Source organism: Protopterus annectens, chromosome 1.part0 (genome assembly GCF_019279795.1).
Source record: "Protopterus annectens isolate FY-2018-M chromosome 1.part0, PAN1.0, whole genome shotgun sequence".
NCBI lineage: Eukaryota > Metazoa > Chordata > Ceratodontiformes > Protopteridae > Protopterus > Protopterus annectens.
In genome coordinates, this window is record NC_056725.1 from 1,132,236,673 (window position 1) to 1,132,259,463 (window position 22,791).

Sequence of the window (22,791 nt, forward strand, 5' to 3'; positions counted from 1 at the left end):
TCTGTTCCAGAAGGTGACTTGAACATTCCACAGGTCAACCATTTTGCAGAAACTGTCCCATTTGCTAAATTCAATTCCCAGATTTATGTCACATGATATGGACGAGTTTCTAAGCCTAGTGTGGAATACACAAAAACATAGACTTGATTGCATATATGTGTACTTAGTATTGTATAGTGCATGTCTACAAATTATCTGTGATTTCTGCATGCTACATATTTCATGATAAATTGCATGATCTATTTCTCAAAGAGGGAGGATGTAGATCAGAGTGTAACGTGTGTGTGTGCTATGTCTTTAAGAAGAATGCAAGGATGTGTGTGCACGTAAAAATTCCAGACACGTGTAATCTCCTAGTGCCATTTTGTAGAAACAGCCAGAGAGTAAGCATGTATGATCCCAGTAGTTAGTTTGTATGTAAGTTACTTAGGTTGTAGTCAACAGCCTCTATAGTAATGTGTTTCTGTAGAATAAAGTTGCTTAAACAAAACCCAGAAAGACTTGTCAATTTGTGTACCACCATGAAAGCAACAGTATGGCCAGTGCAGATTTAATTTAAACCTAATGAGAAATGATGTCCAAATGTCTAAACATATGAAAAAAAAGAAACAGCAAAAGTAGGCATTCCAACTGTACAAGAATGCATGCAATGCAACCATGACTGTGCGGACATCAAAAGCCACTGATTTACATCAGCATGCTATACATCCAAAGAGTACTCACTAAGGGGATGTTCAGACAGTTAGGAACATAAACCATGACCTTTTCTCTATTTTAATGTTATACTTCAGTAACTAGTTAGGTGCTGTACATCACTGCTTTGCAGAGGGAGGGTGAGACTCTACAACAATATATGAAATTAAAACTTTATGTAGTATTTAGTTTTGGCCAGTTACCATTTTTAAAATGTCAGCTCATCTACGAAGAATGGTAACAGGAAGAGTAGGTGTCATGCCTATTACTCCATCACGAAGCATCCTAGAAAATGCACACTGATGTTAAAACAGAAACAGGGAGAAAAATCAAAGCATCTTAAGTAATTAATGTCCATGATGAAAAAATGGTACATTCAATGAACCAAAGAGCCTTAACCTGCTGTTTAGTGTATTTTGTTTCTCCTGGCTATGAAACTTCAAATACAGGTATCAGGAAAAGAAAGAAGTAATGATAAATTTAAAAAAATATATTAGTTGGAGTGTTGCTAGAGTTAGCAGGATTTGTGTCCACTTGTATTTTCCTGAAGAACAAGTCTTTAACTGTAATATTTGATGATGTTAGCTTACTGTAAACATTGCATCACAAAGTCAGAAATTTGAAGAGGAACATGAAAAAGAATCTGAGCCAAAATCAGGAACATCCTTTAAACATGGGGGGCATATGAGAGGTATGCCTCTTATCCAATTAGCGTTCTGTGGAAGTAAAGCAATGACACTAAACTGCATGAAGAAATGTGTACTGTTTTTAAGTTACAACCCAACAACTGTTGTGTAACACCTTTTATTAAACTATCAAATATTACCTTAAATACATTTAACTGCTTCACTTTTGTGACCTCAAAAACAACTGCATTGTACAGAACACAATCAGGAATCACCCTGAAATCTCTTAAAATACCCACACGCTAATACATAAAATATACAATTAAACTTCCCAATATAAAAGTGTTGCTGTAAGGCACCCAATACATACTGCATGTAGTAAACTCAACTATTTTAAATACCCTTAAAATGCCTAGCATGCTTAAGTTAAAAATACCCCAGACTTAGAAAACATCACTGTAATTTCTTACAACAGACTTACTTAGTCTAATCCTGAAATAAGTGCATTAGAAAACAGTATCAAAACTGCCCACGGATGGCTGAATAAGGCAGAAAGAGCAGCCACAATATTTTTTGTCAGACTGTAGCCAGTGTATGCAAAGAGGATTCAAAATACAGCCATTTTCCCCCACGAACACTGTTAAGTAACATCGCTTTTTCATTTCCTATATTAGGAAACAAAGTAAAATTCTGACTGGAAAATAAATGTTTTGCACCCTGGCAAACAGTATAAAGTCAACAAATGCAATTAAATGCAAGCCAAATCTATAACATCTTTTCTGTTTTTACCAAAACACAACTGCTAATAAGCTAGTTTTTCAAAACATTTTACTCATTTTATATTAAAACATCAGCGTAAACAAATGAGACTTTTTTAAATCATCTCTGTAAACCAAAAGTATCATTCTCGTAAAAAACAAACTGTACACAATGTAAAAGGCTGACTGTGGGAATTAATAGTGCAGTTTTAGGCTTTTGGAGGTGCTTGCTCTTTTGGAGGAGCTTGTTCTTTGGGAGTAGATTTATTATATTTTTGGCCAATACCATATGGGACATGTGCTGCTATGGTACCTAGCTGCTGAGCGCCTTCAATGTGGAACATCTGATCATCAAAGAAAATGTGAGGGCGGATTTTCTCCAAAATTGGTCCCTTAGGAGCTCCAGCTAGGAAAAGTGCTTCATCTATCTCCAAACCCCAGTCTCGTAGTGTCTTCAGAGCTCGAGCCCCAGAACTTGCAGCACTCCTTGCCGTAACTAGGTAAGTCCGTATGGGACAGTCTAAACGTTCATCTTTAGCATAGAACTTTCGCTGTAGCTTCCCCAGAGCCTCCAGAAAGCACTTAAGAGGTCCCTAAATGGAAAGACAAAAAACATGTCAAGACTCATCTAGGAAAAAAGTACAGTTTTGTACCTACCATAAATGTAGATGTTCGAGGATTCCATTGCTGCAGTCCTTACTATTGGGTATAGTCCGCATCCAGTCGTCCCGAATACCAGAGTATAAGGCTGACGTCGGTCAGGGCGCATTAGTCTGACGTCAGTACGTCAGGGTACTAATGCGCATGACCGGCGTCATATCCTCAGTCTTTTCTTGCCCCAGATGTCAGAAGACCCTAAAAAGACAAGGCCCAAAATACCTGCACCAAAACATGAACAATACATACAAAAATATAAGCATGTAAACTCACCTACACAACCACCCCTAAACACAGAGGGAAGGAGGGAGGGGACTGCAGCAATGGAATCCTCGAACATCTACATTTATGGTAGGTACAAAACTGTACTATGTTCTTCGTTTTCCATTGCTGCAGTCCTTACTATTGGGTAGAATCCCAAAGCAGAGGTAAGGGAGGCTGGCAAATCAGAAAGAAGCAGGAGCTGACAACATGCCTTGCAAAACAGCTGTGGCAAAACCAGCCCTAGACTTAGAGTAGATAGGAAGGTGATAATGCTTAGAGAAAGTATGCACTGAACTCCAAGTAGCTGCTTCCAAAATATCCTTAGTTGCCACCCCCCGTAGAAATGCTGTTGAAGTGGCAGTAGCCCTAGTGGAATGAGGCCTAATCCCAGCTGGAATCTCTTTGCCATGATGGGAATAACAAAATGCAATGCAAAAGCCAATCCACCTAGAAATAGTTTGTTTTGACACAGGCTTGCCCTGCAATTCAAAGCAAAAGAAACAAACAACTGCTGAGACTGCCTAAAATCCTTAGTCCTGCTTAAGTAATAACGCAATTGCCTGTGTACATCTAAAGTATGCAAAATCTTTTCCCCTTTATTTTGGGGGTCTGCATAAAAAGTAGGTAAATGAATAGTTTGGTTTAAAGCCACACTAGAAACCACCTTAGGCATAAAGGAAGGATTAGTACGTAATGATACCCTATCCTTATGGAAAATCAAAAAGGGCTACTGCCATAAGGGCCTGCAACTCAGACACCCTTCTTGCAGAAGTAATAGCCAACAGAAAAGCAGTCTTCCATGACAAGTATTTCAATTCAGCAGTAGCTGCAGGCTCAAAAGGTTGTAGAGTAAGTTTTTCCAACACAAAATTGAGATCCCAAGCAGGAGTAGGAGCTCTACGTGGGGTCTTATATTCTTTGCCCCTCTAAGAAACTGCTTGAACAAAGGATGTGAAAACAAAGGTGGGTCACAATCATAGTGAGCTGAAATTGCTGCAGCATGAATCTTAATGGAAGAGAAGGACAAGCCTTTGTCCAATAACTCAGTAAGATATTGAAGAGCCACACTCAAATTAGGCTCAGAAATCTCCAAATTCTTTGCTGTACTCCAAAATAAAAATCTCTTCCATTTTTCTGCGTACACTCTCCTTGTACTAGGTCTTCTAGCTTCCATAATCACATTTAAAACTTGTTGAGGAAGTTGAGACCTGCTGTGTTTCAACACAGAATATGCCAGGCTGTTAGATGAAGAGAGTGAAGCTTGACATTGAGCAGATGACCGTCCTTCTGAGATAACAGATGAGGAATCAGAGGTAAAGGCCATGGAGGCTTCTTTACCAGACTCCGTAGTGGGTACCAGTGTTGCCGAGGCCAATCTGGAGCTATCAAAATCATCCTTGGCCTGTCTTGTCTGACCTTTAATAGTACCTTTGGAAGAAGAGGCAGAGGTGGAAAGGCATACACATGAAGGTTTTTCCAACTGAAAGACAGAGCATCCACTTTCCAAGCTGTGTGATGAAACCCCTTTGTGCAATACTTTGGCAGCTGGTGGTTTAGTGGAGAAGCGAACAGATCTATGTCTGGAGTTCCCCATGACACTGTCAATTTCTGAAATACATGAAGATCCAGTTTCCACTCGTGGGGATCCATGATTTGTCTGCTTAACACATCTGCTAAGGAGTTCTGTGCTCCTGGCAGAAACCTTGCCTGAAGAGTTAGTTGCAAGCTTAGCAGTCTCCCATAAAATCATTGCTTGCCTGCATAGAGGATAAGAATGTGTTCCCCTTGCTTGTTGATGTACCACATAACAGTTGTGTTGTCTGTTAGAATCAACACCTGCCCTGGAAGAAGTAACTCCTTGAAAGCCATTAATGCAAACTGGACTGCTAACATCTCCTTCATGTTGATATGTAGATGTTGTAGTCTGGCAGGCCACTTGTCTTGTATCCACTTTCCATTTAGATGAGCTCCCCAAGCAATGTCCGAGGCATCTGTCGTTAAAATCTGACTCGCCTCTGGCCGGGTCACAGAGAGTCCCTTGTTTAGGTGACATTCCTGAGCCCACCACAAAAATTCTCTTTGAAGGCAAGGTATTATTTGAATGACAGTGTCTAAATCCTGGCAGTGCTGTGTCCATACATTTTTGAGATACCATTGTAACTTCCTCATATGCAGTTTGGCATTGGGAAGCACCAGAATACAAGATGCCATGAACCCTAATGCTTGAAGGACTGTCTTTGCAGTCAGCACGGACTGATGAGATAGTTGATGGAAGTAAAGTGATAGACTCTTTCCTTTGGGCGGCGTTAAGGAGGCCATCTGGGCTGCTGTATTCAGTCTCACACCCAGAAAGCACATGTCTTGAGAGGGTACTAGACTGGACTTTATTTCGTTCACAGAATACCGCATCTTAGCACTGCTATAACATATTCCAGATGCTGTAGAAGGTCTTCCTTTACTTGAGCCAGAATCAGGCAGTCGTCTAAATAAGGATAGATTTGAATTCCTTGTAGCGTGAAGTAAGCTATTACTGGAGCCAGAACCTTTGTGAATATTCTGGGCGCAGTAGATAAGCCAAAGGGCAATGCAGAGAACTGATAATGAGAATCTCCAGCTCGAAACCGCAGATACTTCCTGTAACTTAGCCTGATAGGCACATGAAGGTAAGCTTCCTTGAGATCTAAAGTTACCATCCAGTGATCTTTGCCCAGCAGGGGTAAAAGCTGTTGTAACGTCAACATCTTGAACTTGGGAATGTCCAGATAAGTGTTGAGGAGAGACAAATCCAAAATCGGTCTCCACGTGTTCCCCTTCTTTGGTACAAGGAACAGGCGAGAATAAAATCCTAGGCCCCTTTCTGATACAGGGACTGGCTGAATGGCCCCCATTTGGAGTAACTGAGAAACTTGCTTGTGAGCCTCTTTTCTTTGTGGAGGAGGAACGTCTGGCATGCCTTTGAAAGGGGGCATTGTATGGAAATAAAATCTGTAACCGTGGTGAATGATGTCCAACACCCATCTGTCTTGAGTAATTAAATCCCAATTTTCTTTGAAAAGAGACAGTCGTCCTCCCAAAGGAGCTGCCAGAGGAGAATCTACTGGCAGCTGAAAAGGCAGGTCATTGGGTCTGTTTAAGAAGGACTGACCCCTGCCCTCACCAGAAGTCTGAGCAGGTGAACTCCCTGTTCTAGGCCTAAAAGAACCTTGAGCCCTGCCCCTACCACGTCTAGACCTACCCCTAGACTGGGAATCATAAGCAGGATATGTCCACCCCTTAGCAGGCCAATTTCTACTAAACTTCGTGGCTGTACCTGCAAAAATCTTTAACAGTTTGCATAGATTTAGCTTTGTCCTCCATTTTCTTTAAAACTGCTTCCACAGGTGAACCAAACAACACATCAGACTGTAAAGGAGCATCCAAAATCCTTGTTTTAACATGCTCAGCCAAATTTTGATCCCTCAACCAGGCATGCCTGCGAAGAACAGAACTAGTGGCAGCCACCCTCGAGGAGGCCTGCACAGCATCAAAACCACATTGCAAAGAATGCTTGCCCACTTGTTCAGACACATAAACTAAATCCAGCAATTCTTTACAATCAATACCTTCCATAAAGCATCCACCTTAGATTTCAATTGTGAAAGGAGATAATTTTGATATTTCAGCATGTGAAACTGACAATTCAACGCCTCATGGCTAGAGTGGAAGAAGTATACACTTTCTTACCCCACCTATCCAATGCCTCTTTGTCAGTGGGAACAGGATTTTTAACCACAGAGGCCTTAACACCTTTAGGCCCCTGAGAAACAGTTTCTGGGTCCCCTAGGACTCTTAAACAAATACTTATGAGCTTCGGGCACCCTATAGTACCTATCAGGTTTAACAGGAGCAGGAGGCAAAGAATCAGGGTTCAGGGAAGCCTCTGCAAAAACATCTTCCACCACATTCAACACAGGAGGTATAGCTAAGGGCCTATGCTGGGGTAAAAACAAGAATTCCCTAAGCCTCTTCCTGGAATCAGAGTAATCCTGGCCTTCCCATTTAAAGTGCTCCCTCATGGAATGCAGAGTCTCTGAAAATGAAAAATCCTCAGGAGGAGAAGCCGAGGGAGTGGCATCATCCACATCAGAATCAGAATAATGAGGATACTCCTGCAAATCTTCCCCAGAAGACTCAGAAGCCCCTGAACCCTGTTCAAAACTGTCAAACTCTGGTTCCACCCTAGGCCTCTTATCAGGAGGGCCCATAGAACCTCTAATCATAGTAATCAAATCTTCTGCCATTTTAAGCATATGTTTCTTAGGTACAGAACCCAAATGCTAGGAGAAGCCCCTACTGAAGCTGAACTTGGCCTACCTCTGAAAGAAGTTTTGGCAACAGAAGGAGAGGCTCTAACTACTGTGGGAAGAGAGGGAAGAATAGTTACCTGAGAAGCCCCCTCAGCCTGGCCTGCCTCCTGAGAGGGTACATCCTGTAACAGTAAAGTTTCTGCCTGAGACTCCATAGAAACTCCTGGCAAAACCTCTGGCTCCACTGAGCCTCCTAAAGAACCGACGTCCGGGACTGCCGGTTCATCAACCCTAGGCTTCGCTGTTTTGTCTTTGCGCTTCTTGGGCGTGGAGCATCCGTCGGCATTTTATAATTGCAACGCTTCCCAAACACTAATCTGGCACAGTCTAACCTCCTCTTAATAGTGCGTTTGTTAAACCTAGCACAAGAGCGGCAACCAACAACGCCGTGCTCAGGCCCTAAACAAGGTATACACAATGTATGGTAATCCCTATGAGGTATTTGTTTCCCACAAGAAATACAGTTATTCACTTTTCTGACATCCGGTTAAATACTGAGGCAAGAAAAACCAAAATGTTCCCCAACGGGATACTTAGCCAACTCTGATTCGGTCTGAAACTCCGGAAATATTTCAGAACGCCAACCTGCACTCGCAAAACTGCTTCTGCATCGGACCACAAAAGACTGAGGATATGACGCCGGTCATGCGCATTAGTACCCTGACGTACTGACGTCAGACTAATGCGCCCTGACCGACGTCAGTCTTATACTCTGGTATTCGGGCCGACTGGATGCGGACTATACCCAATAGTAAGGACTGCAGCAATGGAAAACGAAGAACATCTCTGGTTATCAAACTCTCATTTTTTCCCCCCAAAAAATATTGCCTATTCATATATGCATACAGGTGACTTATGTATCGATATAGATATGCAAAATGAAAGTGTGTATACACACACACACACACACACACACACACCTGTATTTAACACATTAACATATGTGATAGGGAATGTCTCACCTCTAGCAGCCTACAAAAAAGCATAAGACAAACACATACATACATTTTTGTGACTAAAACCTATTAACCTGTATAAATAACAATGCTATCCGTATGAAGTATTCTTTACTTAATGTATCCATGATCTTTCCATAATTACTATAATAAAATTTTCACAAACCCAGAATAATATTTGCTAACCATTCACAAGCAAACTGGCATATCTTGGAAACTAAACAACCTAGACATTTACTGTTAGAACACTTTTATTAACTAGACATAAGCTTTTCCACAACAGCAAGAGATTACATTCTGAGTGCATGTTTGAGATATTTACAGAAATATGAAAATGCATGCTTAACTGTATAATTAGCAATATAAATAAAGTACAGATATGCAAGAACGTACCATAACAGACATCCTATTGATCACTGTTGCAGTATTACTGACAGATAGGACATCCTGCCAAGCACATCTAGACATCATACCAAAGTCTGAGTACTTTCCTTTCACACCATACATCTGACATACGACTTGAGCCCAAAGGCAGGAGGTACATGAAGGACATACAAGTGTGAATTACCACAGAACTTACCTGCCCCACACCAAAACACTGAAGCAGAAGGAGAGAGAACTATACACATTATGTACACATCCACCAAAGAGAAGGAAAAAAGGAAACAAGTCCACCAAGGCCAGAAGAATACAAAAGTCAAAGGAGACAGGAGGGAGGGAAGTAATACTGTTAACAGTGATCAGTAGGGCATCTGTTATGATAAGTTCTTACACAACTTCCAAGATTATTGTTGCAGTACTACTGATAGATGTGACAGTACTAAAGTTGTTCAGAAGGAAGGGAGGAGGAAGTAAGAGCACAGCTGTGGTCTAATAAGCCCTGCAGAATGGCCCTTGCAAATTCTGTTCTAGCTCTAGAAAACACAAAGCCTGTAAAAAGTGTGGACAATGAACCAAATAGCTACTTCAAGAATAGTTTTAGAATCTAAGCCCTTGAAAAAAGCTCCAGAAGATGCTAATGCTCTGGTGGAATGAGCCTTGACAGAGGTGGGGGGTCATTTCAAAAAAAAAAGTAACAAAAGGAAATTGCTTTGGAAATCCAGGAATACATTGTTTCCTTACAGACTGGCAAACCCAATTTCTTTTTCTTGAAGAGACAAAAGATCTGGTCCAATTTCCTAATATACTTAGTTTTGTTCTGGTACAATTTAAGCTGCCTATACACATCCACTAAAGCTAGAATTTTTCCCCTTTGTGTTTTGAGAAGGAAAGAAATTCAGGAGATTGGTAGCCTGGTTCAAGGACAACTCAATACTCACCATGGGCATAAAGGAAGGATTAGTTCTAAGGGTAACCCCATCTTTGTAAAAAAAAAAAACAAGGATGGGAGGAATGGCCATCAAAGCTTACAACTCAAATACTCTTAACTGAACTAAGGGTTACTAACGAAACAATTTTCCTAGTAAAAAAAATTTAAAGAAGAAAATACGACTGCATCACACTTACCAAAATTGTAGACGTTTGAATAGATTAATGTGGTACTGATGCTTGGGTCTTCCTGCCATGCAGAAGTATGCAATCAAGCCTGATTTCCAGAGTCTTTTCATAATCCCAAGCTGATGGACGTCCAGTGGCCAATCTTTGGATATCAGGGTATAAGAGGGGCATATGCTGGTGCCATCTTCAGGTTTTTCTGGACAGTGAGCAGCAGCCTGATGCCTGAGTACAGAAGAACCCTTCCTGATGTCAACATTTTTTTGGCCAGGGGTAGGGGAGGAAACCAATTATGTTCAAACTGCAAAGGCAGGGGATGAGGTGGCAATTTGCACTGCAACATTGATCTATGCGTACATCTACAATTATGGTAAGTGTGACACAACTGTACTATATTTTTCATATTCGATGTTGCAGTAGTGATCCTTGGGAGGACTCCCAAAGCTACTAGTTGAGGGCTGGTTGTCTGTTGGCCCTTGGGAAAACAAGTTTTGTACAATAGCAGTTGCAACCCTGCCCTAGCCCTAGAGGCATTGGCTAAACGTAAGTGTTAAGTAAAGGTGTGGATGAGAAGTTATGTACCTACCACAACGTTCCATGTTAGTTGTCTTCTCTCGCCTTCTTTCTTGCTGGATGGGTTCGGAGCCGATCCTCGGCTCCGACTCGGCCACTTACTAAAGCTCGAGAGCTTATTTTACCGGCTCGAGGCAACCCTATATCCCATGATGCTAGGCGATAAATCCCCAGATCTCGTTTGGAAGCTGAAAAACCTAGCATAGGCCAATAAAACAAAATCCTCCAACTGGAAGGAGGAGGAAGAGGGATAAAACCCCCCAAAGATCGTTATCTACACTATATTATATCCTAGGACACCTAGATGGTGAACAAGGGAATACAAGAACCCTTCAAGGAAGGGAAGATCTTCTCGGTCTGTCCAGGCTAGGGGGATGGTGGGACGCAAGAAAGAAGGCGAGAGAAGACAACTAACATGGAACGTTATGGTAGGTACATACCTTCTCAATGTTAAGTTGTCAATCTCACCTTCATTCTTGCTGGATGGGACCGTGTCCCTAGCACCTTCATCCTGGGTGGCTCATTGGAACAGACTCTTAAGAATGGTGGAACCAAATGTTGCTCTGTCCCTGGAGGACATGTCCAATTTGTAATGCGAAACAAAGGTATGAGGAGAGGCCCATGTGGCTGCCGCACAGATAGTGTCTATTGGTAGTCTAGCTTGAAAAGCTGTAGATGTAGCTAGTGCTCTAGTTGAATGGGCTTTTGGCTTAGAAGTTAATTTCCTGCCTCTGAGTTGATAAATAGATGTAATCACAGAAGACAGCCACCTAGATAGGGTTACCTTAGCAACAGGAAGGCCTTTCTTATTTTCTGCATATAAAACAGTTGATCAGACTTCCTTATTTGTTTGGTTCTATCCAAATAGTATCGGAGCTGGCGGTGAACATCTAGATAATGTAGCTTTTGCTCCGCTCTATTAGTATAGTTTGGGAAAAAAACTGGGAGATCAATTGATTGATTTAAATTTGTCTGCGAAGCCACCTTGGAAGAAGGATGGATTAGTCCTTAGAGAAACTCTGTCTTTATTGAAGATTAAGTAGGGGGGACGAATGCAGAGGGCGTGAAGCTCAGATACTCTCCTAGCAGAAGTAATGGCGACTAGGAAGAGTGTCTTCCAGGAAAGAAATTTCAATGAACAGGAGACCGCAGGTTCAAAGGGGGGAAGAATCAAGGATGTTAAGACTAAATTAAGATCCCACTGAGGTGGAGGGTCTTTGATCGGAGGCTTAAGTAAATATACACCTTTAAGGAAAGCTTTGCAAAGCTTATTGGACATGATGTATGAAAATTCGATATGGCTGCCAACTGAACCTTTACTGTAGAGGCAGAAGACCCTGAATGAAAGATTTCGGCTAGGAAGTCTAAGACCGAATGAATTGGGGCAGTAATGGGATCTATATTCCTTGCCTTTGCCCAAAAGGAGAAACGTTTCCATTTACTAGTGTAAATCCTTCTGGTGGAAGATTTAAGGGAAGCTACTATGATATCCCGGACGGGATTAGAAATCATAGGAAGCCTGGCTAAGGACTGAAGTGGAGCAACCAAGCAGTGAGGTTGAGAGAATGTAGGGATTGGTGCAGCTGCCCCGACTGATGGGTCAACAGATCTGGAGCTGGGTCCAGATGCCAAGGCTGTACCAAAAGATAACGATGTAGGAACGGAAACCATATCTGTCGAGGCCAATAAGGGGCAATGAGAATCAACTTGGCTCTCAAGGCGGTTGCTTTCTGAATTACTTGTGGGATTAGAGGAAAGGGTGGAAAGGCATAGAGAAGTCCCCGAGGCCAATCTTGGACTAGAGCGTCTCTGAGGGGATGGCCTGGAAGAGGGAAGAGGGTGAAGAAATCGGGGAATTTGCTGTTTTGGGGTGTAGCAAAAAGATCGCAAGGAAGGCCCCACTTCTGAAAAATCTCTTCCGCCACAGATTGTTTGAGAGACCACTCGTGTGGCATGAGTATAGCTCTGCTCAACCTGTCCGCTATGATGTTGGATTTCCCGGGGATATGCGTTGCTATCAGAAACCGTTGAGAGGAGATTGTCCATTGCCAAAGTCTGAGTGCCTCTCGACACAGGGGATAGGACTTGGTTCCGCCTTGCTTGTTGATATACCACACTACAGACATATTGTCCTTTCGGATTGCAGTAGTTCCTAGGGGAAGAGAGTCGTGGAGAGCTTGCAACGTTAAAAGCACTGCTCTCATTTCTAGGACATTTATGTGCAGGTGGCGTTCAAATGGTTGCCAAGTGCCATGGACCCATCCTGCCCTGAAAATGCCCCCCCCCCCACCCGATCAGGAAGGCGTCCGATGTCACTGTGGCGACCGGGGGAGGAGGAGGAACAAAGGGTCTGCCTTGATGGACTTGAGGGGACAATATCCACCAGGACAGATGACTTTTGCAAGTTGGAGTTATGATCTTGTGGTGCATGGGGAGTTGCTGAAAAGACCATTGGGCGAAAAGCATCCACTGTAGAAGACGCATGTAAAAGCGCAAGGGAAGAAGTGTTATGGCGGCCGCCATAAGACCCAATACTTTCAGGACATACCTGGCCTGAATTTTGTCGCTCTGAAGAAGAACATGGACATGGTTTTGAATATCTAAGACCCTTTGATCTGTTAACTTTGCTGAAAGTTGTACGGTGTTCAAGTTGGCGCCTATAAAGGTAACAGACTGACAAGGCAACAAGGCAGACTTTTCGAAATTTATAGAGATTCCTAGCCCTCTGCAAATGTGAATGGTGTAAGCTCTGGCTTGGAGAAGTTGATGCCTGGTGGTGGCAGTGAGGAGCCAGTCGTCTAGATATGGAAACACCTGGAATCCTTGCTGTCTCAGGTGAGCCGTAACTGCTGCCATACATTTGGTGAACACCATGGAGGCTGTAGTGAGACCAAAGGGCAGGGCTCTGAACTGGTAGTGACTGGCTCCCAGCCAAAAGCGGAGAAACCTTCTGGAGCGCCTGTGAATTTTGATGTGATAGTACACATCCTGAAGGTCCACGGAGCACATCCAATTGTCCTTGCCCAGAAAGGGTAGAATGGACTGTAGCGTGACCATCCAGAATCTTGTTCTCTTTACAAACTTGTTTAGTTTGCTGAAATCTAATATTGGTCTCCAGTCCCGTCTTTTTCGGTACCAAAAAGAACCTTGAGTAGATTCCGGATCCTAGTTGGTCTGCTGGGACTGGCTGGATGGCTCTTTTTGCTAGCAGTTTTGATATCTCTGATACTGCTAGTTCCCTTAGACCAGGTGGAACGTCTGGAAGGGTTCCCTTTTGCTGAATTGGGGTTTGGATAAAGGGAATTTTGTAACCCTCGGATATGATCGACTGTACCCATTTGTCTTGAGTAAGGGAAAGCCAGGCTATTGGGTACAGCGATAATCTTCCCCCGACTGCCTCAGAAGGTGGACAATCGGGCAACATCTCAGGGATGCTGGAAGGGTTTGTCAGAGAGAGGCTCCCTGCTACCCTGGTTCTGCGGACCCCCTCTGCCCCTAGGGCGGCGTCTGTTGTTGTTACCCCCTCTGCCTCTGGGGATAAACTGACCTCTTGCGTCCGGCGTGACTCCTTGAGATTTGCGGAACCACATTTTCCCACCCTTCTGACCCTTAGGGTATGGTCTTGAAGGGGTGGAGAAACGGACTCCTATGGCAGAAAGAGTCTTGCCATCTTGTTCACATCTGGTCAAGGTGTCTTTCACTTGAGGTCCGAACAAAGCCGAACCATCAAAAGGGGAATTTGTGAAGGACGCCTTGAAAGGGTCCGCGAAATTACACAGCCACATCCAGGCGTCACGCCTTAAGGCCACTCCTGTGCCCGCGGCCTACTCGCTCCATCGGCTGCATATGAAATTAGACGCATAAAGGAGTTAACAATCGAGTTCAGGGTTCCAAGCTGTGAGTTTATTTTATCCTGGGACCCAGCAGCTGATGGATCCTGTGAGACTTCTCCCAACTCTTTGAGAATATCTCTCTGAAGGCAGGTGAAGTGACAAGTAATTCAGCGACCGCATGGCAAAGGTCGCTGAAGAAAACATCCGCTTACTGTACCTATCCATGGTCCTAGAATCCTTATTAGGAGGATGGATAGGTACTGAAGGATCAGCTAGAGCCTTCTTGGTGGCTGCAGCCACCACCATGGCATCTGCCGGTACACCTTTTGTTAGGAATTGTTTGTCAACTGGTGCTGTGATGAATTTAGATGGCCTCCGAGGGGTGGTTCCACAGAATCCGGGGCCGACCATGCCTTCCGAGCCACTATTTTCATAAGGGGGTCGAAAGGCGGAGACACCCAGGAGGTGGAGGGTCGAGAACCAAACGCCTCCAGGTACACCGACTCGTCCTCGGAAGGATTAAGGAAAGACCAGTTCCCCCTCTGCTTTAGGATTTCTAGGATGTCTGAGAAAGAGACATCCTCAGAGGGGGACTTTGGGGATCCCTCCGACTCATCCAAGTCGGTGTCAGATGTAATGGACTCAGGGGAGTCTACATGCTTCCTCTTACATGTCCTCTTCGCGGAGGCTCCGCTGACAGGTCAGGAGAAGCCTCGGAAGAGGAAGAAATTCCCAGTGGGGAAACCTGAGGCGTTGGATCTCTGGGTCCGGGAGCAAGAGAGTGGGAAGAGACATCAGCAGGCACTGTAGTGGAAGGAGCTGATGGAGCTGACCATTGACTATGCCCTGGGGCTAGTCCACTCCTCATCACCTCGAAGGCTCCCCTATCAGAAAGGCCAGAGGGCCACTGCTCCGAAGAGGTAGGAACCCCAGGCCGCACCGACAGGGAAGGCTCGGAGGCCGTTGTCGGGGCCAAGCTCACCAGCGCCGACGCTCTGAGAGGGAGAACGGGGTCGGACAATGGTCCGGTGCCACTCGCCCCCTCGGAGCCGACGAGAGAGACCAGGCGCCCGGATCCGTCCAATGAAGGCATCAAGGAGGAGATCGGAGCGGAAGACGAAGGAGCCGAAGGGGGAGGTATCGGCTCTGACGCCACAACAGTCACGGCTCCGAGGAGCTCCGGCTCCGAACTCTGAGGGAGAGTTGAAGGAGGAAAAATAGGTGGAGTTGTAATAGCTACTGTCTGATGAGACGGGCTACAGATCATCTGGGCCAGTGCCTGAGACTTTAACAGCCTACTTACCACTCTCTCAAGGTCGTGATCTAAAAGTCTGGATGACCGAGAAGATCGGCTCCGATGGCTCCGCTCCGAGAGCAGGGGAGATCTTGGAGCCGAATGGATGGACTCCAATGAAGGGGATCTTGACCTCTTCTTAGATATGGATGGAGCCAAAGGAGCCGAGGACATGTCGGCTCCAGCCGGAGCCGACAGTGAATGCATGGACTCAGAGGTATTGGCACCGCGTGGTGCCGAGACCGGAACCTGTGACTCAGAGGGATCGGCTCCAGCCGGAGCCGATCTAGGCACAGACAAGGTGCCAGCAGCCGAAGGCTTAGTACTCGGAGCCGACGGTTTTGCTGGTTTCGAAGGCCTCCCCGATGCAGACTTAGTCGGGAGCCCTCGGCCTTAACAAGCCCCTCAGTATAAGTTTGTTTCAGCTCCTGCAGGACTCTTGGACTGAATGCATGACACAGAACAAGAGTCCTGCAGGTGCAGGGGTCCCAGGCAATAACACAAGAAGTGTGACCGTCTGTCAGAGACATTTTCTGACAGCACGAGTCACACTTCTTAAAGCCTGAGACCTTAGTTTCCTTTGGTTCCTTCGACATAACAGTGTCGAGGGATCACAAAAGGAAGAGAAAACACACACACACACACCACTGAAAAACAATAAAATAACAATAAAAATATTAATTAGGATACTGACACACCCAAACACTCCACAGGATCCTTAAGAAAAATTAGGAAAGGGGCGGGCTTAAGGCCTAACCTAAGAGTGGAGGGGGAGGGATATAAGGGATAAAAAGGGAAGGTATACACAGGAATAGAATTTAAGGTAGTCGCTAACTACTGAAAAACAACTGGTTTTTGTGAAAAATTAACTAAAAAGGGTGACTGAACACTATATATTTAAAGACTTACCAGGAGCCGGTAAAATACATCTCGCAAGTTTAAAGCGGCAAACGAGATCTGGGGAGTTATCGCCTAGCATCATGGGATATAGGGTTGCCTCGAGCCGGTAAAATAAGCTCTCGAGCTTTAGTAAGTGGCCGAGTCAGAGCCGAGGATCAGCTCCGAACCCATCCAGCAAGAATGAAGGCAAGATTGACAACTTAACATCAGATGTTGATGTGCCAGGTTCCAGTATAGCCTATTTATAAACACCTTTAAGAAAGGCAGTGGAGGCTGCATCGTGTCTGGAGTGAGCCTTGACATGGGTTGGCAGTGGCTTACCATGATGGACATCAAAGAAGGTGTTGGAGCTGGCTATCCACTCAGTCTGTTTGAAGACGGGTCTGCACTCTCTTCCTTCAACAAAGGCCACCAGTAATTACTCTTCTCTTTAAGGAATTTTGTCTTGTCCAGGTAATAGCTGATCTGTCAACGTACATTCGGGTAATGCTCTGCTTTATTCTGTGGGTTAGAGAAGAATATTGGCAAATGTATAGCTTGATTCAAGGATTCTAGGCATAAAGGAGGGATTCATTCTTAGGGTTACCCTGTTTCTATGGAACACAGTGAAGGGTTCCTTGCACATCAGACCTTATACCTCCAAGACTCACCTGGTTGAAGTGATGGCTATAAGGAGGGTGGTCTTCCAAGTAAACATCTGTAATGGAGCAGAAGCTGGTGGCTCAGAAGATGGTAAAAAGAAGTTATGTACTTACTATAACGTTCCATCTGTGTTGTCCATTTTTATTCTTCCTCAACTAATGGGTTTGGATGTGATCCCTCAGATCTGACTCGGCTGTTGCTATAGCTCATGGCAACCAAAAACTCTTAAGCTTTCCCTTACCCATAATGCACCAACCCCAAGTACCTCAAATCTTGCATGTTGAATTTACTAGAAAGGAAATATTTTTGTGCAAAGAAAAAGAAGGTGAAAAACTCACATGCAGTCAAAAATAGAGAAGACAATATCTGGAGCTCAACATAAAGGACAGTGTTGTCCCCTAACCACTCATTCTTCCAGAAGTTTGCAAAGGATGGGGGTTGGTGGGAGGGGAGTTGAAGAATGAAAATGGACAACACAGATGGAACGTTACAGTAAGTAAATAATTTCTTTATCTTATGTTGTTAATCTTTATTCTATCCTCAACTAATGGGACCTAAAGTCCCTGGGTGGTCTCAAGGAAGGATATTTCTGAGCAGAATTGAACCAAATGATGCTCTACCTCTGGAGACCAGATCTAATTTATAAGCAAAGGTATGGGGAGTAGCCCAAGTAGCTGCTGCACATATGTCTTCCATGGATGTTCTTGAAAGAAAAACTGAAGATGTCATGGATCTAGTTGAACTGAGTTCATACTGGGTTGTAGAATGAAACACCAAATTTTTTTATAAATGAAAGAAATACAAGCAGTTAGCCATCTGGCTAAAGTTACTTTGGGAACCATTTTTCCCAATTTCAAGTCTGCAAAGGATGCAAACAACTTGGTTTATTTTTCTTGTGTCTTTTGTTTTATGCAGGTAAAAACATAACTGTCTGTGAACATCCAGTAAATGTAGCATGTATTTGCCTTTGTCAGTAAAATTGGAGAAATTGTTGTGTCTTTTGGCTTTTCCCAGTTAGGGGTCACCACAGCGGAACTGCGGTCCGCTAATGATTGGCAGTAGATTTTTACGTGCCGAGTTGCCGGCCCTGACGCACAACCTTCAACGAAGGTATGCCCACTCACGCATGTCTCCACACAGAAGACGTTCTAGCTGAGAATTGAACAGGACAACATCTTACTGTGAGACGACAACGCTACCGCAGCACCACCACTGCAGCTATAAACTGGAAAATTAACAGACTGATTGATATTGGATTCTGACATCACATTGGGAAAACAGAATGCACTGGTTCATAATGTAACTCTATCCTTGTGAAAAATCAAGTATGGAGGTTTTAAAGACAATGCTTGAATTTCTGAAATTCGCCTAGCAGACGTAATGGCTACTAGAAAAAAAGATACTTAATGCCACACATAGCTGCTGGTTCAAAAGGATAATGTATAAGTGCCTGCAGTACCAGATTCAAATCCCATGGGGGAGTATGGTCTTTAAAAGGAGGCCTTAAAAGTAGAGTGCCTCACAAAAAAGATCAGTGCAACTTATAAGGCGCCACTGTGGAACCTTCAAAGCAAATGTGAAAATTTGATATTGCTGCTAACTGAACTTTAACAGTTGAGGAACTAGCTCCGTCTTTAAAAAGTAATGCCAAAAATGTTGAAGGCTTATGTGAAGATAAAAGTATTATGTTGGACAGGGGAATACAGCACAGGTTGGCTATTAATGGAATTGGAGAAGCCAGGCTGTCGGCCTGAGTTTGACGTGTCTGGATGGACAATGCCTATTGGGTAAGACAGGAGGTCTGGAACTGGATCCAGAAACCAGGGTATAGGAGCTGAAAAATGTTCAACATGACTCTGATGTGCCACAATACACAAATTTTTTCCATTTACTGGAATAGAATTTACGTGTTGAAGATTTATGTGAAGATAAAAATATATGTTGGACAAGGGAAGACAGCATAGGCTGTCTGGCTACTAACAGAATTGGAGAAGCCAGACTGTCAGCCTGAGGTTTAACATGTCTGGATGGATCATGCCTCTCAGATGAGACAAGAGGTCTGGAATTGGATCCAGAATCCAAAGATGGTGAAGTAAGTGAGGCCAAAATAAGGGAAACCAAACCTGTTGAGGCCAGTAAGGTGCAATGAGAGTGACTTTGCTCTTCAAAATGGCAGCTTTCTGTTGGAATTTTGGAATTAGTGGGATTGGTGGACAGGCATTTAGTAGACCGGGGGGACTATCATGAAGCAGAGCACCCCTTGGTGATTTCCCCTGTGGGGGGATTAGGGCAAAGTAGCTGCTGTACTTCTTATTTAGGGGAGAAGCAAAACGATAGCAGCAAGGCTAGCCCCAGTGATGGAAAATCATTTCAGTCACGTTCTTGCTGAGAGGGTCACACATGAGGTAGAAGAATGCACCTGCTCAGCTTGTCTGCTATCACACTGGCCTTCCCCGGAATGTGTGTTGCTATGAGAAAGCAGTTGGATGAGATCGCCCATTGCCACACTGAGGGGCTTCTCAACACAAGGGGAAACACTCGGTCCCTCCTTGTTTGTTGATGTACCAAACTACTGACATATTGTCCATTTGAACTGCAATCATCCAAAAAAACGGAGAGCATTCTGAAGGGCCTGCAACCCTAAAAGCACTGATCTCATTGCTAGGACACTAATATGCAAGTTGGGGACCAAGTGCCTTGGACTGTTTTCCCCAGAAAGTACCCCCCCAACTGGGAAGTGTCTGTGGTCACTATGGCCTTGGGCTGAGGAGGAACAAACTGATGGCCTTATAGAACCTGATCTGATTGAATCCATCACTTGGGATCTCACTTGCATGTGTGAGTGATTCATGTCAGAGTTGACAATGGCTGGTAAAGAATCGACCATTGCAGTGCTAGCATCCACTGCAGAATCCTTATGTAAAATCTGGCTAAGGCACTAGTGTTATCACTGCTGACTGATCCTAGAGCTTGAAAGACCAAGTGGGCAGAAATCTTGCTATTGCAAATTATTTTTCTGAACTGTGGTCTTATAGTTTGAACATGAGCCAGTTGTCTAGATATGGAAACACCCGGAATCCTTGCAGTCTCAAGTGGGATGCTGCGACTGACAGACATTTGGCGAACACCCTAGGGGCTGTGGTGAAGCCAAAGGGCAGACCTGAACTCTGAACTGGTAATGACTGGCTCTCAGCTGGAAGTGTAAGTGCCTTCTGAATCATCTGTTCATCTTTATGTGATAGTACGCATCCTGAAAGGAAGAATGAACTGAACCATGACCATCCGAAACCTGGTGCGTCAAACTGACTTGTTTAAGTTGCTGAGATCCAGAACTGGTCTCCAGTCCCCTGTTTTCTTTGACACTAAAAAGAACCTCGAGTAACTTCCGGATTCTATCTGGTCTGATGGGACCTCTTGGATGACTCTTTCTAGCAGCTTTTGTATCTGAATTGCTGCTTGTTCTTTCTGACTGGGTGGAACATAGGGGATTTTTCTTGAGATTGGAGGTGGAAGAGAAAAGGGTATTGTAAAACCTCTGAAAATAATCCTCTACACCCAAATATCTTTTGTTACGTCTAGCCAGGCTCTCTGGTGCAGGGATAATCGACCCCCGACTGCTTCCAGAGGTGGACAATCGGGCCTCCTTTCAGGAGTGTTGGTAAGGTCTGTTAAGAAAGAATCTCTAGACCCCTAGTTTTGCGGGCAACCTATGACGTGGGGTGGCTTCGACCACCGAAGTTCCCTCCTCTGCCCCTGGAGGAACTACTTCCATGTGTGTCCTGAAAAGAACTCTGGAATTTCTTGAACCACATCTTCTGACCACTTCATTGATTCCTATAAAAGGATGTTTGAGGGCTCGAAAAACACATGCCCATGGCAAATAGGGTTTTTCCATCCTTTTCATACCTGGATAATGTGTCCTTCACTTTGGGGTCAAACAAAGAAGTGCCATCAAAAGAAGCACTGACAAACAATGACCTGAAGGCCTCCGCAAAATCACACAAGTGTATCCAGGCATGTCTCCTGATGGAAATGCCCGAACCCACTGCCATTGAGGTTCCTTCTGCTACTTTCAAAATGAGCCTCATGGAATTTGAAATAGATTGCAGGGTAGCCAACTGAGAAGTCACAGATGATTGAAGCTCTGCAGAGACAGATCCTGAAAGGGTGCTTGATAGTCCCTTAATCAAATCCCTTGTAATCTTGTAAAATGTGCCAAATAATTCAGCGACCTTAAGGCAAAGGTCACTGAAAAACAGACACTATTGCCAAATCTGTCCATCCCTCTTGAGTCCTTGTTAGGGGGATGAACAGTGAAACGCTCTTCAGCAAGTTCCTTTCTGGTGGTTGCCATCACGACCATGGCATTAATGGGCACACCCTTACTCCAAAACTGTTTGTCCAAAGGTGGTGCCATAATCTTGTCCAGTCTCCAAGATATGGTTCAACCATGTCAGGTTCCTTCCATGCCCACCAAGAGATTAGCTCAATAAGCTCGTCAGCGGATGGAGCAGAGCAGGAGGTAGATGGGCTAGTACCAAAAGCCTCCAGGAGTACAGACTCCTCAGACGAATGGTTGGTGGGCATCCAGTCACCTCTCTGTTTTTGGATCTTGAGGATGTTTCCAAATGAGACATCTTCAGGAGTTGACTGTGGAGACTCATCACATTCATTGAAGTCTGTAGCTTCTGTGACGGGCTTCTCTGGGAAGTCTAAGTGCTTCTCTTACATGTCTTCTTCAGTGGGACCTCCTCAGTGAGATGCTCTGGGGAAGACTTGGAAGAAATGGAGGTACCCTGTTGGGAAGCCTGGGGGTCTCGGACTGGCTGTCTCTGTGGCAAGGAATGATGAGGCTCTCAGCACAGAGACCTCAAGGTAAAAGACTTAGGATCCAAGGGGGCTGGATCCGTCCATTCTGCGGAGACAGAGAAAGCCCTCTTTACAACCTCAAAGGCAGACCACCCTGGAGAAAGGGAAGGCCTTGGATCCAAAATGACAAACTTTTGGACAGCAGACCTCCCCTGCTTCAAAGGCAATCTCCCTGAGGTGGAAGCCAGAGCCGAGCTATCCACTGCTGAGGCTCTGAGGTGCAGAGATGGCTCCAAAAGCTTTGTAGTAGACTAACATCTTGGATCCGACAGGGAAGCTTCAGCTCTGAGAGCTCTCTGGATCCGACAGGACTGGAGCACTCAGAGTAAGCTTCGGAACGGAGGATATTATAATCTTTGGATCTGAGCAAGACGGAGCTGAACGTCTCAGATCCACAAACTCTGAGACAGCTAAAGGAGTCAGAGGAGGAACTTGTAGTGTGGGTGTAGTAAAAGAATGGACCTCTGACCCTGCGCCGAGAGAATCTTCCTCACCCCTCTTTCTACATCTTCCTATGTCAAACATTTGGGAGAATGTGTGGCGACAACAGAAGGGGTCTTCGGTCTTTCCAGAAAGGGGGAGGGAATCCTTGAGGGTACTGGATCCACTGGAAGTGAATATCTAGTTCTGGGTAGTTGAATTAAAGTTGAAGGACTAGAAGTTGCTGGATCCAATATGTTTTTTCTCGGATCCGAGGAAGTCGGACCAATCATTTTTATCTTTGTTGGATCCAGGGGTGAGGTCGGCTCTCTTTCTGCTCTCTTTTTGGATTGCTCTGAAGCCATGGAAGAAGTTTAAGGTTGTGGAGACAAGGTTTTTGTTTTAGGAGTTTTATCTTCAGACATAGCCTCTTCAAATGCTGAGGGTAACAAGCCCTTTAAAATAT

The 22,791-nt window shown here is 44.4% G+C and overlaps 1 protein-coding gene across 1 annotated transcript in view; it reads right to left on the minus strand.

Moving 5' to 3' along the window:
- Positions 1-1,481: 1,481 nt before the first annotated feature.
- The window catches only part of LOC122796504 (cytosolic 5'-nucleotidase 1A-like), a 385,824-nt gene continuing 364,514 nt past the window's right edge, over positions 1,482-22,791 (minus strand). The window contains exon 6 of the mRNA XM_044065040.1: positions 1,482-2,670. Within this exon, the coding sequence (XP_043920975.1) occupies positions 2,287-2,670 (384 nt within the window). The 3' untranslated portion in view covers positions 1,482-2,286. The remainder of the gene's footprint in view (positions 2,671-22,791) is intronic.